At 41.5% G+C, this 18,622-nt stretch overlaps 1 protein-coding gene across 17 annotated transcripts in view; it reads right to left on the bottom strand.

Annotated features, from left to right (window-relative positions):
• Positions 1-18,622, bottom strand: part of MYT1L (myelin transcription factor 1 like) — a 286,624-nt gene that overhangs the window by 80,998 nt on the left and 187,004 nt on the right. For 13 of the 17 annotated variants that reach the window (XM_083431460.1, XM_083431451.1, XM_083431459.1 and 10 more), the window contains 2 exons: positions 10,770-11,143; positions 7,079-7,174 (listed from right to left, as the gene is read on the bottom strand). In XM_083431460.1, coding sequence (XP_083287586.1) covers positions 7,079-7,174; positions 10,770-11,143 — 470 coding nt within the window. The remainder of the gene's footprint in view (positions 1-7,078; positions 7,175-10,769; positions 11,144-18,622) is intronic. The other 4 variants (XM_083431450.1, XM_083431454.1, XM_083431455.1 and 1 more) reach the window with 1 other exon arrangement.

The following is an 18,622-nucleotide window of genomic DNA, read 5'->3' as shown; positions in this document are numbered from 1 at the left end:
GCAACAATTCAAGAGTGGAGAACTAATATTACTAAGAGGAACATGATCTTGGGAAATGTGCTGGTTAATCCACCTGCACAGAAGGGCCTCTTGCCCATTTCCACCTCCACCCAACCCAAACAACACCCTCTCACTGGTTCTGTATCAGTAGTACCCAGTACTATTTCCAGATTGATGCCTGCAGTGGGTCTACCTCCCTCACGGACACCAAGGAGAAGGAGCATGGCCAGAAATCTCCAGGGGTCAGTAATGCCTCCTGGAGTTGTCCAGTGATGATCATCCCTGACAGCAGATATGGTAGCAGTGAAGGATAAGGCTATTAACATCCATGATGGTTGTGTATGCCTCTGAATGCCAGTTGCTGGAGAGCATCAGTAGGGAAAATGCCATGGTGCTCAGGTTCTGCTGATATGCTTCCTAGAGGCATCTGGTTGGCCACTGTGAGACCAGGATGCTGGTCTGATCTAGCAAGGGTCTCCCTATGATCTCATGGAATAAACCAGCATAGGTCAATAAAGCAGTGGTCTATGCTGGACGCTGTTGAATAATGTATTCATTTTTTGAATTATGGTGCTGGAGGAGACTCTTGAGAGTCCCATGGGCTGCAAGAAGATCAAACCTATCCATTCTTAAGGAAATCAGCCCTGAGTGTTCACTGGAAGGACAGATCATGAAGCTGAGGCTCCAATATTTGGCCACCTCATGAGAAGAGAAGACTCCCTGGAAAAGACTCTGATGTTGGGAAAGATGGAGGGCACTAGGAGAAGGGGATGACAGAGGATGAGATGGTTGGACAGTGTTCTCAAAGCTACCAGCATGAGTTTGACCAAACTGTGGGAGGCAGTGGAAGACAGGAGTGCCTGGTGTGCTCTGGTCCATGGGGTCATGAAGAGTCGGACATGAATAAATGACTAAACAACAACAACAACAACAACAACGTATTCATTGTGCAGACCCCCTTTCTTCTCCCATTCGTCTTCCATTGGCAGCCACAAGTAACCACTTCAGCCTCCTACTCCCTTCATTCAGGCTTTTAAAACTTCTCCCAGTTTGGAAATGGCAAGAAATAGAAAAGAGTTGCTAATCTGTGTCTAAGTAAATGTGCCTAGCGCATTTTGCTTAGGAAAGGTTTCCGTTTCGTGCCCAATAAGCACGGGACAGGTTTGCCCGGTGGCATTGTGGCCCATAGATTGCAGCAAAGTGCTGGGCAAGGTTTAGCCTAGTTTCCTCTCTATGCAATGGGCTCATGGGAAAAAGCTGTCCCATGAGCCCTTGCTGTAGAGGGGAGGGGAAGTCCTATATAAGGCTGCTTCCCCTGGAGCTCATAGCCATTTTGCTCTGAGCACTTCCCACCTGCCCACCCTTGGGTTAGAGCAGCCTTTCTCAACCTGTGGGTCCCCAGATGTCGTTGAACTACAACTCCCATCACCCCTAGCTAGCAAGGCCAGAGCTCAGCGATGATGGGAGTTGTAGTCCAACAACATCTGGGGACCCACAGGTTGAGAACCGCTGGGTTAGAGCCTTCACTGAGCAATTTTGGGTCACTGGTTGACAAGGCCGGAAATAACACCCCCCCCCAACCTGATTGGCACTTGGTTTTCCCTCAGTGAAATTATGGCTTTCCTTTGTTAGGTGGAAGAACATTGTTTTGTATGATGGCAGAAATGGCATTGGGCAGGATCAACATAGTATAGGGCAGGCCTAGGCAAACTTGGCCCTCCAGATGTTTTGGGACTCCAACTCCCATGATCCCTAGAACAGAACCAGTGGTCAGGGATGATGGGAATTGTAGTCCCAAAACATCTGGATGGCCGAGTTTGCCTATGCCTAGTATAGGGGGTCCCCCATAAGGGGCCCGAGGGGAGGATTGACCATGGCAAACCCAAGCGTGGGTTCGGTATCTGCCTAGTTGGAATCTGCAGCCTGGTTCCCCAGTGAGACCTTTCTTGCTTGCTTGCTTGGCTTGCACCATGGCAAAATTAAACACTGGCCGACTCCCATGGTATAAGTTTGGAGCGATCCAAACCTAGCGGATCCATTTCATCAACATGGGGCTTGTGGAATGATGAACTGATCCTGGGACCCAATGCCATGCCAACCCTTGTCTTGCCTGCTGCTGTTCATAAAGATTTAGCCTGATTTTATCCCATCACCGTTGTACAGTCTGTTTATTTTGCTGCTCTCATCGGTCAGATCATCTGCCTGCCTGGGCAAAAACCATATCTTGTGGGGATAACTGGGCAAAACCAGAATGTTTTACTGCATGAGTCTGTGTGACTGGATCTAAATATATAGACACGTGGAAGACCGACTTCCAGAAATGAACATTCATAGGAAGCATTGCCATTTTTATTTTTTTTAAAGAACTCAAATATTTTGCTGTGGAGGGGGAACTGAAATTTTGCTTTGACATACTATATTATAGGCTCTATAGTGATGTCCTATTTTTTCCTGGACCAGCTTCCCAGACTTTAGTGAAACTACTCTGAACTAATCAGTTTTTGAATCACAACTAGGCAGTCTTACTTCTGTCTCTCTGTTGCATTTGCATTTCAAGTCCTTCCCTGCCTCTCATCCTTACCTTTAAGACTTTTCACCTTTCCCATCATGCCTTGACAAGGGTTTCTTTAGGGACCAAGCTGCGTCTTCACAAAGATTTTATGGAATCCCAATTCAAAATACCCTGCCAATTTCAAATATCTTACTATCTGCAGCAATGGCAGAAAGTAGCAACCATTTTTTCTGTGTACAGTTAATATAAACATATTCAGTTTGCAGCTGAGGCAGGCCTATTAATTCAGAAATATTTTAATAGCCAAGGACACCAAAGCCAGCTTGAGCTCCGTGACCCTTCCAATAGTCCCCTCTAATTACCACTTTGTCTCCTTAAAGTGGTTTCCTTGCTAGTAATAGGCTTCTCTGTCTTTCTCTGACTGCAGCGGCTAGATGCCTGGCTGGCTAATTCTGGCTTCGGCAAAGGACGCTCATGACTGTAATCTGAATTAATTCTTTCAGGTAGATGTATATTTTAAGATACAAAAGCACCGAGTCCAGGGGTACAGGCAATAGATAAACCTAATGTTGTGAAGAAGTCATGGCAAAAGGAGAGAGCACTAATATTACTGTTTGGTGAGAATTATTTCATGCTCTCTGGCAATTTTTGTTTCAAAGCTATGGCATCCTTCATGTTTTGCCTGCTATTGTTTTTGACCACTTAGTGAAACTCCACATACTGAAATTCTAGAAGGAAAAATAATCTCTTTCCCTCCAGGCCAACTACCTTGGCACAATCAAAGGTCCCCAAAAGAAAGAGAGACTGGTTATCTGGAAATCTTTCTGGAGCACAGGTAAGCAAGATGTGGGTAAAATACCTGTAAATTGATACTAAAAAGGAAAGGAGCTTCTGATGGCCCAGGTAAGAATTTTATACTCTTCAAAAACTGCTTCTGCCTTTTCCTGAATTCCCTGAGCTGGTTACGGATAGTTTCGAAATGCCTCATATTTTGTAAACCCACCGCTTCTGAACAAAGTTCAAATTTCAGAAATCAAATTAGATGGACCTAGGTTAAACTGACAATTTATGTTTGTGTAGTTTATTCAGTAGCAGGATTTGACTGCAAAGTTATGAATCTCAGGTGTGCAGTAGGATTAAAAGTATTCTTGTACTAAATTTTTTACTGTTCATACAGAGACTAAAGTGCTATGTCCCCAAGATGAAGCTATCGTGGGTGAGATCACTTCAGATACCCATGAACTGTGTTGCAACATTCTTTTACCAGTGGTGGACCTGGGTACTGTGGCACCCTGTGAGAAGCCAAAATTTGGCGCTCCAATGATGGGTAAGGAGGTGTCTGGCTTTGGAAAGGAGGCATAAGACTCTGGCAGGGTCCCAGATCCCTCCCACCTCCTCCCCAAAGGTGGGAAGATGCTAACTGGGGAGGAGGCAAGAGGACTCTAAGACCCTGCCAGAGCTCTCACACCTCTTTCCCAAAGAGAAGCACTCAGTGTGTGTGTGCACCACTTGCACAGCCCCAAATCCTGCTTTTACATACTAATAGTGTTGTATACGGTTTATGTACGAGAGGGGGAGAAACCCCGGAATGTGGCTGAGAAATTCACAGTGTTATTAGGGATGGACATATAATGTATGTCCCTGACCTTCTCTCTTGCTGCAGGAATAAATAATTTATGGCTTTGCTGCGCTGCCAGAGTATCCGGGGAAGGCCAAATTATGAGTGTGTCAACTCTTCCTTCCTTCCTGGCTATTAATGGGAAGAGGGGAATGGACAGAGGATTGGGGATATTGATGCAATTCCTTTCCATGCTTCCATGATCTGATTGTATGAGGCACATAGACGCTTCTTCTATCCTGGCTGCTTAATGACACAAAGGGAACGTATGGGTAGTTGTTAACATTACTGCACAAAGAAAGAAAGCTACAATACAGAAGTAAGTGTAGTGAAAAACACACACAGTGAACAGAAATAAGTAGGTAATAAAGGGATAAATAAATAAAAATCATTGGCTCTCAAGTAACAAAAGCTTTAGAACAGGCTTTTCCCTGTCAAATTTCTGTGGACATTTCAAACGAAGTGTCTCTTGCATGGAATAGAGAGGTATCGCTTACCTAGACCTATATGATACAGGTAACATTCCCCCCTGTTAAGGAATCAACTTCCTTTGAAATTAAAAAAAAAGTATTTCTGGGTGGGTGTGGAAGTACCGTAGTTTTCAACTCAACTAGGTTTTCACTGCTTCTAGTAAAGTTGCTTGGGCTGTGACTCTGAGATTGTCACTGGTATCTATTGCGACTGAGAATGTATGAACTATCCTCTCCTATTTTATTTTATTTTATTTCCACTTGATGAAGCAGGAAATCCTACTAGGCTACTCCAGCAGGAGCACTTATTGATTATTTGAAGACTTATTGATTACACAAGGGCAGGAAATGGCTTTGCAGGTCCTGCGACAAGACTAGCTAGATGCCAACAATTGGGCAGGGAGGGGAAGGAAGTGGGAGAAAGTTCTAATATGTCAGAAAAGGTCCCCAGCTGCACAGCTCATTTATAATATGTAAGAGGTGAAATCAGCCCAACATTTCTCATGAGCAGATTTAAACAGAACCTTACTATCCGACCAACCACCTTGTGGCGATTTTGTTCCCTTTACACGCTATAATTGGCACTCCACGGTAGACCTAAAAAACCCCAAATCACCGTACTAATCATTCCTTGACAATTAGGAGTGGTGTTTGTTGGCTTGTGCCATTACAGCCACCACCACTTATATAGAGCGCTTGAATTTTAAAGCACTTATCTTCTTCAATCTTTACAAGAGCCCTGTAAGGTAGCCCAGTGCTGCTACCCTCATATTGCAGATACTGAAGCAAGGGCTGAGAGAAAGTAAATGTAGGCTCATCACAGAGATGAACTTCAAACTGAGTGATTCCTGATTCACGCCTGAGCAGCGACTTTCTTAATTCCTTTGAGTGGAAGGGAGGTCACTCTGAGGGCAGATTTAAGGATTGTAGGCCAAGGTCTCCCCCACACCCTCCACAATGGATTGCTTTTCAGTTCTGTTCTTAGGACCAACGCTCATTTGCGATGTGGAGAAAGTTGCTAAATATTTTCCCCAGTCCTATAATACCAGGACTCTTGGGTATCCAGTGAAACTGATGGGACATTCACAGCAATCAAAATAAAGTACTTCTTTACCAGATGCAGATTTGACCCTCCAGATGTTGCTGCAATGTCTGTCATCCCCGACTATTGAGCAATGCTGACTGGAGCTGATTAGAGTTAGTCCAGCAACATCTGGAGGCACATAGTCATCACAACTCGTAGTCACTGATAGAATTATTTCCCATTATTTTGCCAGTCTCCTGGAAGCCACCCAAACTAATGCCCATCCACCCATCTTGTGGCAGAGAATTCCTGGCCTAGCTCAAGAAAAGGGATTCCTTGAGGTACAACGGCTTGTCTTTGAAGAAGGAAAAAAAGACTGAGGTTGATCTACACGTAGCAACATTTGTTTAAATCAGTCAGCTGTCTCTTTCAAGATGCTTGCTATGGGGATAAATTCATCCCTGCATCACTTATTTCTGCCATAATGTATTTGCAAAATAAATGTGAACACTGGGCAGTAATTCTGTATAGACAAAAGGGAACCAGGCAGTGTGCCCATTCTAAGTAATCTCCACCCTATCTCCATATGAAAGTTGATAAATCTCCTTCCTGTGAGTCTTACTGCTGCCTTACTGTTTTATGTAGGGGGGCAAGTTCATAATATTTTGATGGCGTATCCACACTTTGGTAGGAGTTCTGTCCCAAATGCTTATGGATAGTTTGTGAAGGCAGATGTGCATATGAACAAGTTTTGATAAATCCTACCTTCGGATATATATATATATATATATATATATATATATATATATGAATGAACTAAAGGGAGGGTAATACTTTTAGGGTCATCAAAGAGCAACAATATACACATGTTTTTAAACAATGACAATAACAACAGCGAAAGAATAAGGGTGAATTGTTTTTGTACAAATGTAATACATAATAGTGTTATTTTTCTAAGCTATGCCTGATTTGAAAACTAGAATAAAATGCCACAACAAACATTCAACTTTAGTGACCTATTTTTTTCATTTCCTTATTTTATATTAGAACCATGTCACTAGATAACATGATTATGCTGCGGTTGCACTGAAATCCCTTCATGTGCTACTTAGTTTCCCCCACTAATATGATGAGTTATTCAGAATAAATAAAGTGGCACCCCTAGTGATAATATCCATCCTGTATCTCATGAAATATGTCACATTTTCACAATAATGTGAGTTGGGAGGGGCGGGAAAATATTAACGTGTACAAGATTTATAAAGATATGGGGGGGGGGGGAGTCTTCCAGATCTAAACCAGATCTAACCCACACCCCTTTAAGGAAACATAAATATAGACTTGTATAGCATAATTGTAAGAAATGGGTGAGTGTTTCCATCAGTTGTATTGACTCTCCTGGGAGTTCTAGAATCAACCTGATTCTTCCTGACCCTAAGGGGTTTATGAAATACCTGGAGCACAAGCCATCTTGAATGTCTTCATATGATATAGGCTAAATGGTGCCTTGGAACATCTGTTCCTGGAGCTCCTCCACCGGAGATTTCTTTCTATAATAGAAAAGCTTTGTGAAACAGTCTTTGGGAACCATCTACCACCTGATGTGATCTCCTCTCAGAAGAAGGAGAAACAGGTCACTTAAGTTTGGCCTCACAAATTAAACGGGACATTAATACTAATTAAGCAATAACCACCACAGAGGACGGCAAACCTAGAAGAGCCCCCCCCCTCCAACAATGACTCATTCTGCCATGTTACATAGGATTTATGGGATAGGTGATTTCAAGGGGGGTGGGGCTCATAATTTCTTTCGGGGTAAGGGGTGAGATGCAAAGGAAATTTGAAAGATTAGCCATTCTTTTAACGACTAGGGTAGAGCAGTTACGGCCTTTTGAGGGTGTAACAGAACTTTTTGAAGACAAGGTATATATTCAATAAAGGAGACTCAATATACTTAATGATATACTGAAGAAGGTCTTTAAACTGTTGAAAAGGAATTTTAGGGGTACATCTTATTGCTGAGGTGGAAGTCTTTGGTTCTCTTTAATTGGTATTTTGAGATTTGTAAGAGTGTTGCTTTAGTATGCTTTGTATATTTAATCAAAGACCAGGAGTGGAATTTCATAAGAGCCTAACTGCTTTTGAAATTTTATTTATATACCTCGGGATCTATGCTTCTAAAATCCTACACTAGGTGCACTAATGTAAATCCATTGAAATTAGATTAATTTCTGTCAGAGAATGAACCTAGAAGGTCACAGAAATCAAGATCTCAAAGGACCAGGGCTTTTTTTCAGCCAGAAATTGCTGGAACTCAGTTCTGACATCTCTCAGATGGGCGCCATTGCCATTCTAAGAGAATGAGGGAGCTGTTCATGGTGAGCTCTGGCACATCTTTTTCTATAAAAATAGCACTGCCAAAGACTATGCCCAGAATTCTCAAGCACCTTCCAAAACGTCTCAGGCCTCTCTCCAGAACATAACCCGCTGTGCTCCTTGTTCCCCCAAATTAGGGGAAATTGTCACTCTAGAGCAGCCATTGATGTTTCAGGAAATAAGGCAAGCCTCAGTAAGCACGCAGAAGGACTTAGCTGCACACACAGGGCTTCTTTGACGTATTATTTCTTATAGGAGTCTGTTTATTTGGCTATAACCCCTTTGGTGAAACTTTAAGCAAAGGAAGTCTGTAACATTATCCAGAATGGAATTTGTTAACTCCCTTGATCTTAGGGTCTGAGAAAAAACTTGTGCTAATGAGTTGCAGCTTTCTTAAAGCACAATCTCAAATATTCACCTTAAGGGAGCTCAAGTTGCCTGTGCTGTCCACAGGAGGGAAAAAAAAAAAATATCTTAGTGCTGGCACAGAGGTAAGACACCTAGTCTCTTAACTATGGTTTAGAGATTGAGAGTTCTCCACACTGTCTCTTCTCTCTCTTGTACTAATTATCTCTACTTTGTTGGTCTTAACCATCTTCAGTGCTAAGGAAGACCCATTAATCAGATCTGAATGTTGCTTCAGCCCTAACCACAATGAAAACCAGTTGGTGGTGGGAATAAACCAGTGAAAACCAGTGGGTGGTGGGAATAAACCTATACAATTCCACAAAACCCAATCTCACTCTCTTAACCATTGCTTGACAAATCTGGAGTGTTATGTCTATATCGACACAGACTTGAATTTAGGGGGTGAAATACATTTCTCCTAACCTGCTTCGTTAATACACCATCTTAAATTAAACTAGCAAAACCTTCACATTTCTTCAAGAGACAAAAGTTTGTGTTATATTTGGTTATTTGTTTCATGATACCTTTGTGCACTAACAAGCAACAAGTGTGTTGTCTGGTTATATGCGAAGTTTCAAAGAACACAGTGATATAATTATATTTCTATAGTACTATATAAACCCCTTTCCTGCATTTCTACCTTTGTCAAGCATTGTTTTTGCCAGAATCAGGAATGAAAAGGTTATTTCTTATGACTAGAGGCAGTGTACTCTCCAGTTCCTGTTTCTAATAGGAACTAGCTGTGCACAAAACAAATACCCAAAAAGCAGTAACAGTTATTGGCTACTGATTCAGGTCACTTGACCATGTAGCTGTAAAAGTAGTGTGTTCCATAATATATCAGTGGCAATCAATTTATTTCACAAGGTTGTCTAAATTCTAAGTAAGTTTGTTTATTCTCATTATTTTGGATAGCATAGATGCATTATTTGCTATCAAACAGTCTAATCCTATGCATGCATACTCAGAAATAAGCTACATTTCTATCCAATAGTGCTTACTCACTAATAATTATGCATAGTTCCAAATTATTATAAGGTTTGTTGTCCTCCATAAATTCTTCTGTCTGTACAATTGGCCTTCTTAACTTAGTTGTAATTAATGATTACAACCCTTCCTTTTGTTCAAATTCCAAATTAGCAGAATATGAAAAGATGCTTTGTCCCTAAATTGCTCTCTTGCAAAACTTGCATGTTTTCCTTCTCTGAGAATTTGGTAGAATTCAGAAAAGGAACCATATGAGGCACACCTTTCCAGTCTCTTTTAAATGAGTACTTTTAAGCCACTTTCTACTTCTTACCTAAGATAATTCTGAATCAGAAATCAGACAACTTTCATACCTGGTTCCTAAGAGGAATCCAGCTGAGGAGTGCTAAAACTTGTTATTAAAAAAAGAGAATCTTTTTCTTATATTCTTATTGATTGATGATTAGAAATGTGATTCTACCCAACCAAAAACATGTTCCCTGGAAATGGGAACAAAATACTTTTTAGATGGTTCATTATTATTATTTTTATTATTACTGTGTGAATATTCATTTTCATGGCATTAAGGTATGATCTGATTACTGTAGGAACTACTGAAGTTAAAAAACTGGAAACTAGTGTTTAAAATAACACCAATTATTTTAAGAGTCCACAGAACTTGAACAACTGCCTTTGGTTTAATTGTATTAGTAATATATTAACTGGACGTCCAATGAGTGTCTCCTAACTTGTTGAACGGTGTATACATATAATGCTTTTAACAGGGATACCTATGTAAATCTGCCAGTCTCCATAGTTTTAATAAAATCAGCTAAAGTACACAACATCCAAGTCTCAAAGAACCAAAGTAGGTACCACTTGTTCCTTGCCTAAAAAAAGGTGTAGTTTCAAATTTTCGAAAGGGAAGATGCCCATATTGCATTGCCAAGAACACCTGCAAACATGTGGCCATATCTATATGAGAAGCAAACGATTACTATGAAGGAGACAAGTACAGCAAACAAACATGGAATTTTCCGGACACAGATATGTGCAAACATAACCATTTGCTTCCCAAGTTCTTTGGCTAGTCTCGTGGCACTGATAACTCTAAGCATCAATGCAGCCACACTTCTCTGCAAGAATTTTGAGCATGCAGGAGTCTAAGCTACACATTTTGAAAATTGGACTGCTAGCTGTTTCAAGAGCTATTTGTAGGACGGTCATCTGAAAATGATTGTTAAGAGAATGCAGTGAGGACAGTTGTCAGCATGTAGCAGAGAGACGGTAGCAGAGTGATTAGTATTAGCCTTAAAGAAAGATGCACTGCTAAATCCCATAATACCACGCTGGAAGATTAACCCAAAATGTGCATGGTGTTTATCTATGCATTACCACTTTCTTCTTCCTCTTCTTCCTCTTCTTCCTCCTCCTCCTCCTCTTCATCGTCCTCTGCTTCGTCTGCTTCCTCTTCCTCCTCCTCTTCCTCCTCCTCCTCCTCTTCAACCTCCTCCTCATCCCGATCTACTTCTTCATCCTCCTCCTCCTCGTCATCATCAACTTGCTCCTCATTATCATCAGAATATTCCTCTTCCTCCTCCTCTTCTTCCTCTTCCTTATCATCCATTTCCTCAGTTCCATCTGTTTCATAGCATTCATCTACTGAAGAGTTGTCCGTTTTAACTACAAATGATTTTCTTTTAGGAGCCGGTTCTTGGGGTTGCTTCTCTTGCGTCTTTCTTTTTTTTGCCAAAGGACAGCCGTAAACACTGTTCAGGAAAACAAACACATGTTATTGCACCGTCTGCCAGACCACCTGTGAGCATATGATCAAAGGGGGAGGGGACCTGTTTTGATGAAATTGCTTGTTTAAATGCTAGTTCTCCCAACATAAACCTTTGCTTTAAAGATGGCTACAAGAGAGAGATGTGGAAATATTACGAGCGGTCACTAATGAGCTTACATAAGTGACTATTTAAATTCTTATTCCATTAAGTCATAAAATAATAGTGTTGTAAGGAAGCTGAAACGTAATCAAGTCGAATCCCTTGCTGATGAAGGAAACCCATCCCTGCTGCATCCCTAAAAGAGACTATCCATCTTCTGCTTTATCAAATGAATGAGACTATACTGGCCTTAAAATTCTGAGCTGTGGACTTTTCAAGTATTGTTTGAAGTCATATTCTGGTTTATAGAAACACAGAGCTGAAGTCTGATGAAAGCAGAAGAGAGTGGTACCATTACTTTTTCTGATCTAGATGCCATATGTCTACTGGCATAACCCGGAATTGCACTATCCTTTAAAACTGCCACAGTGCACAGGTGACTCTTGTTTAGCTCATGGTCTACTAAAACCCCGATTTCACTGTCAAATGTACTGCTCTCCAGCCAGGAGCCATCCATTGTGTATCTGGGCATTTGCTGTTTCCTGTCTAAATGCAGAACTTCACATTTATCTCTGCTGGTGTTCGTTTTGTTAGTTTTGGCCAAGTTTTTCGTTCTGCCAAGATAATATTGGATCCTGTTTCTGTCTCTGAAGGTATAAGCTGCTCTACTCAATTTGGTGACATCTGCAAATCTGAAGAGCATCCTCTTCACTCCAAGTCAGTTAATGAAGATGTTAAACAACACTGGGCCCGGGAAAGAACCCTGAGGCAACCCCACTTTGTCATTATTCACCAGGCTGATGTTGCTTTTCACTAGGATCAACAGCAGAAATGGATGTCACCCCCAGTGTCCTTGCCTCCCAATAATTAACTAATACTGCAGTCGCCAACAAGCTTGCTCTCAAAATAGTTACCCAGGTGATTTCTGATAAAGAAGTTGTATTCCAGCTAGCAAATTCTAAAACAGAGGGAACCAAAATGTATACCATATGGGGAGGGGGAATCCAATCAAGCTTCTTTATAAAGGCAGTAGTGCAGTATTAACAGCTATTAACATCTCAGCAAACTATGACATCAAATCTAAGTCAGGTTCAGACGGTTTTAAAAATTGTCTCTTAGCCAATAAGCCAGTGGCATATCATCCATGAACTGTAAATGGCAGCCAAATAAATATTTTACACACCATCGGTCTGGATCTTACAGACTAGAGTTGTTACTGTGGGTCCCCCCCCCCCCAAAAAAAACACACATCAGTACCTTGGGTGGGATTCAGCTAACTAGTCCAGCTAGCAGAAGGGCTTCAATTACTGCAATTACTCCTCCCATGTGCCTACCAAAATTGGCTGGGGTGTGTGTTGAGGGAACATCTACCCACCCAAAAGAGTTTGTGGTGGGAGGATTTTTCTGTCTGGTAAACAAAAAAAACCATAGATTCCCTTCACAGAACTAAAAATTCCCGGAGATTTGTGGGAAGAGGGATAGACAGTTACTTAGGAAATGTAGCTCTGTGAAGAGACTAGGGGGTTACCCCAGAAGCCTCTGCCCCTTTAACAAATTGCATTTCCCAGCATTCTTTGGGGGACAGCCATGACTGTTGAAAGTGGTATGATACTGCTTTAAATGTATAGTATGAATGGGGAATTAGTTCTTTATAAAAATGAATCCTTGGCTCCATATTTCATTAACATGTTCATTTGGAGATTTATGGAATGCTGTCGATTTGACTAATTAAAAACCTCTCACAAACTGTCCAGTCAGTCTTATTTTAAAAGTATCTCCTTACATTTCCAGTGATAACCAAAAATTTGTTCAGCCCCACTGTTACACTGAGCAAGATCGTAGTTACATTAACATTAGTGGTTTTGTACAATTAATTTCTCTGAATTATTCAGTACAAATAATGAAAAGAGGGTGGGATTCATAAATAAATACCTAAAAGAAGTGAATAAAAAAGTTCACTAAAGTGAGAAAGGATAGGAGGTGAGAAAGAAAGAAAGAAGAAACCAACACAGTTATTATCTGCAATTGGCTGAACAGGAAGCACCCAGTAAAATGTTATAAACGAATATATTTCATTTTTTCATGTCTTTATGCAAATACATACTGATAAAGTGTTAAATGCACTGATATTTTTATACAGTTCTCTCTTAATACTAAGTTCACTGAGTTAGGGTCCTGAAAGGGAGATGCTGTGGGTGAAGGGAGTTTTAGTCCAACAATATCTGGAGGGCCACGTGCTCCCACCATTGCACCAGTGGTTCCTGCAGGCATTGCCTACTGACCTCTTAGGCTTCATGCATCCAGAAAGGATTTCTGGTACGTAACTACCATGTGACAGCTAGAGATCAAGAGAACTGGAAATGACTGTGTAATGGGGAGGTATGTGTGTAGAATTTGAATGGTTTAGAAATGAGTCAAGCCATTTGCAGGCCCAGGCACAGTGGAGCTGCAGACAATGGTACCAAAGCATGATATAGTTGCAATAAACACAGGACCACCAATGGGGATTTAAACAGGCCACAACTTTATTGATTACAGATGTTAGCAGGGTTTCGTGAAGGCACTGGGCATGTATCTTGAATCGTCTAGCCCATCTGCTGCTTGATTATTTTGGCAGGGTTAATCAAGCTTAGGGATCACCCTATGACGTACATCAGACTGGGGCGACTCTCCTCCAATATCACCATTTGGGGGTGCTATGGCCCATTAGCCCCCACCTGCGTTTCTGGATGGAAGCACCTCTCCCTGTACCCTTTTAAGGGGATACCCTGATCCCTTGGACCTCTCATCCACTTAGACTAAGGATCCAACCCAGTGCTTCATCCGCCATAAACTTGTGGCAATTGCTATGAGGTAGGAAACTCTTCAGAAAGGGTCAATGAGTCTGAAGGCAAATTCCTCCCTGGCCCCAAATACAGCGACTGAAGATTTCCATAGCAAGGTGCTCTGCACTGCCTTCCCACTTAACCTTGGGCAGCCCATCCATATAGGGAGGGTGAGTAGGAATCGGTGACGAATGAGGCTGAATGTGACTAGCTTTTATAGCCAGGGAAGAAGTCCCACCCCCCGGTCCGCTCCCAAACCACGCCCCCTAGCTCACCCATGATTGGCTGTGATCGTGGGTGATGCCCCACCCATCTATGTGGCTGGAAGAGGAAGTGCCGAAGACAGAACGCAACCCCTGACCCACCACAGCTGTGCTGGAGCTCAGCCACTGCTCCTCACCAGCTGACTTGATTCGAGCCATGGCTGGTTCATCACCAGTGCTTTGCATTTCCACAGCTACAGGTATGGCCCCAAGGACAGTTTGTAGATTTATTGCCATGTTAGTTTTGATAATAATGGCAGTACTCTTGCAAATGGCTTCACACTGTGCAAACATTGTGTGGGACTTTATGTACGTATTGATCAAGGAAGGATAACTGTTCTAAAACCCTAGGAAGAGCTGGGTTGCATAATGGCCCTGCAGGTAAGCGGCTTTCATGCTACAAACATGGGTGTGTTACTAGTAAGAGTATTCTTTAAAATAATGTGAGAAGAGGCGTTGAATGTTTCACTCTCTGTGGACACACTGGGTTCTTCACTCATGTACTGATAGCAAAACAACCACCCAATGCTACACTTCACATTTTTCCTCTGTTATCTCTGTGGAGTAAATTGCCACATGTGAAGTTGTTCCATTTTTTAAAAAAAAAAACTAGGATTCCGAAGATAAGCAATCATAAAAATAGTTATGGCCTGCCAACTCACTAACGGCTGGAAGACTGAAGAACTGGATCTTAATAAACAAAAAACCCAAACTTTGCTGTTCATTGGGCAAAAATGACACATGCAGTGCTACTGATGAACTTAATGATCAGGACCAAGCAGATAGGTGAAGCAGAAAATCAAATTAATTCTGGTAGTCATTTAAAAATTAAATGGGATACAGAGCACAAGAAAGGCGGGGGGACAAGTTTATACTGAAAGCAGTGTTGGCCACATGTATACATGGAACAGCATATGCGCAGCGGGAGCTCAAAAGGTCCTTTTCTTCAGAAAAGAATATGCTTAAGAAATATATTTTCAGCATTTACAATGGAATTACAATGGGCGCAACAAACATTTTAATAGTGTGGAAGAAGTTGAAATTTTAAAATGGCACCATCTGGAACTGCGAATGTTTTCATGTTAAAAATCTGCTCAAGAGGGCAGCATTCAGATAAAATTTCTTCATATAGGGTTTGCACCCACCTGCTTTCCCCATGTGTTCAGGAGACTCACCCAGACCCCAGAGCCCCACCAAGAGCACCTCTGTCTTGACTGCACTAAGTTTAAATTAGTTAGTGCTCAGAAAAGCACAACAAACCCTCTTCTTTCTCTTTCCTGCTCATTCTGCTTTCTCAGCGCACGACATTTAATAAACTCTATGGCAACATTATCTATACCCATAGCGATATGCAGAAAAATATTATATTCTTAATGAAATAATACATAATTTCTATGTTATATTTTAATAATGTATTTTAAAATGATGCCTTAAGCCCTTCATGAGCACTGAATTAAAACAGCACTGACAGTATCGTTTATTAATAATAATAATAATTAAGGATACCTTGTAAGAAAAAGTGTATTTAAGATATGGAACCCACTTCCCAAACAGGTAGCTCTAAATCTTTTATTGCTATTAATTTTCCACATCATTAAATTACGATTATTTCTAAGTTGTCGTCCACATGTTCCCATTGGTTTTATATGTGAGCCACTCTTCTGTGTGACTCAAGGTTTTATTATGAAATGTTACATTTCCCAAGAAACCGCTTAATGTTGCAACCCATCTCATCTCTTTTTTCACTTTCCCTGGCTTTTGCCTGTTTACCACCTGGCTCCCTGCTTGATCTTCCTCCTCAGTTTCATGCTCCCTCACCCTGCCTTGATGTCCTCCCTTCAATCCACCCACTCTTACTCTCTCGTCTTCCCTCTCTCCTTCATAGTAGGCTCCCATCCTACTATCCAACCAACATTCTCTCTCAGAGGCTTCTACCCAACCAAGCTCTCTCTGTCTCTCCTGCCACCTCTTTCACTCCCATTTTCCTTTATGTGTATTGATCGGTTGGTTCCTGTTTCCCCTTCTCTTTTCAGTGGCTGGGACTCATACCCACTGTCTGCCCTGTCCTGTCTTTATCCTGGCGGGGCTGGGTAGCACTGCACCCTCAGTGCACTCTCCCCACAAGTCACTTCCGGTCAGACCACCAGCACCTCAATTTACCAGAGAGGATGCCTCTTTGTCCTCTCCTCACACACTATTTGACAGAGCAAGAGAGGAACATGCATTGAAAGAACAGGGAAGTAATGCATGAGTGTTTGACGTAACTATGGGTGGAAGATCAAGACTTTATGCCTGAACAGGAATATGATGTGCATAAAGATACAGTAATGATATAATGTCCATTTAACATAATTCTAAACTAGCATAATTCTAGCCTTGCACGGTCTACAAAAACTGAACTTCAAAATTCACTGTCGTTTAATGGCATTGGAAGTATAGGTCTACTACAGTGGTACCTCGGATTAAGTACTTAATTCATTCCAGAGGTCTGTTCTTAACTTGAAACTGTTCTTAACCTGAAGCACCACTTTAGCTAATGGGGCCTCCCGCTGCCGCCGCGCCACCGCAGCACAATTTCCATTCTCAACCTGAAGCAAAGTTCTTAAGCCGAGGTAATATTTCTGGGTTAGCGGAGTCTGTAACCTGAAGCGTATGTAACCTGAAGCGTATGTAACTTGAGGTACCACTGTATACTATTTATTTGGGGAACAACATGGTATATTTATTGTAAAACTATTGTTGATGTGGAATCAGTGACGGATAACCATTCTAGTTATCCACTACAAAATCCAAATTGACAATAATTTTACAATAAATGCACAACATTGTTCCCCAAATTAATTTTATTCAAGACTAAGCAAAGACACACTTTTATTCATATATTTGGGAAAAAACCAACAAGAAAATTATATAAAGAAACACTATAAGGCAACAACTTAAATTACTATTTAAAAAAAGTGGGGTGGTGGTGGGGAAACAGTAAGGAAGAAAACTGCAGCTAAATCAGGGACACAAGATTCTCACATCCAACTCAAAGTATAATACATTGTTCTGTCTCTTACATGGTTGGTTAGGAATCATTCAAGTGTGTAATATTCTGAATTGTAGTTAGAGGATTGAGATGTTATACATTCCTGATTTCAGAGGAAAAAAGGGATTGTAGCTTTTCTTAGCACAGGGGGAGAAAGTTATTTTCAAGCAACTTAGAAGAGGCAGTACCTTAGCATTCTATAGTGCCATCAGCTACAATCTGGTTCTTTAAAAATATGAAGTATTATTGGCGTACGTTTAGCAAACATAATGACGAACTGTGGGTTCATTTTGCATTTCCTTTTCCTTTCTTACTCAGTAGCTTTGTAATATAACCACTCTTTCTTAATGCAAAACACCTGTTCGCATGTAAGTTGGGGGCAAACATTAATTGTGTGCCGGGGTTCCAACTTGAATAAAAATTGGGGGGAGGGGGGAGGTTAAGTCCGCCTCACATAACTGATCACAAGATGTGGCAGGCACACACACCATTTGAATGGCAATGCCCCCATTTGGTGGGGGACGGGGCTGCTGAGGAGGAGGCTGATCCGGCATCCCGGAAGTGTGTTGCAGCTGCTACTGCCCCTTTGGCAGCAGTGGGCAGTGCCTTACTTGGAGGTTCTGCTGCCTTTGTGGATCTTGCCACCTGAGGTGAGCACTTCACCTTGTGTCATGGATGGACTGGCCCTGCCCCACAGCCTGCTGCAAGGGAGGTTTGGATGGCAGCCTAAGTCTACTTTTACAGATGATATATTTTTTTATAAACAACAACAACACAAAAAACCCCAAACCACAACCTTGACTGAATATGTGGATATTTTCCCTCACAGGATAGGATGAATGAGAAAGATTTCAAAGTGTACCTTAAGAGAGCTAGGAAGTGATTTGTAGTGATAATAATATGCCCTGGAAGCTTGAATTGCTTCCTGCAGACAAACAGTAAAAAAAAAAAGCCAATAATCAGAACCAGTGCTAAAATTAGCAAATAGCAGAATTCAGGTCAAACAGATGTGTCCCGACAACCAGCAATTATTCCCAGAATAGTGCCAAGTCTTACTGAAATCTTGCTATTACAGTTAATCTTATTTGTTTGAATGTGCTCCTTTTATGGTTCTGCTATTAGCAGTCTGTATTCTCATGACATCTTATTTAAAACCCTGTTCGTACCAAGTTACAAGGTTGTACCGAATGCAGTACTCATGCAGTGGGAATTCCTGGTGCCCACCTCCTCATTCCAGCCACCT

This window comes from Podarcis tiliguerta (assembly GCF_965153285.1).
Source record: "Podarcis tiliguerta genome assembly, chromosome: 3".
Classification (NCBI taxonomy): domain Eukaryota; kingdom Metazoa; phylum Chordata; class Lepidosauria; order Squamata; family Lacertidae; genus Podarcis; species Podarcis tiliguerta.
Note: the sequence above shows the minus strand (reverse complement) of the source record. Positions and strands in the feature narration are given on the sequence as shown.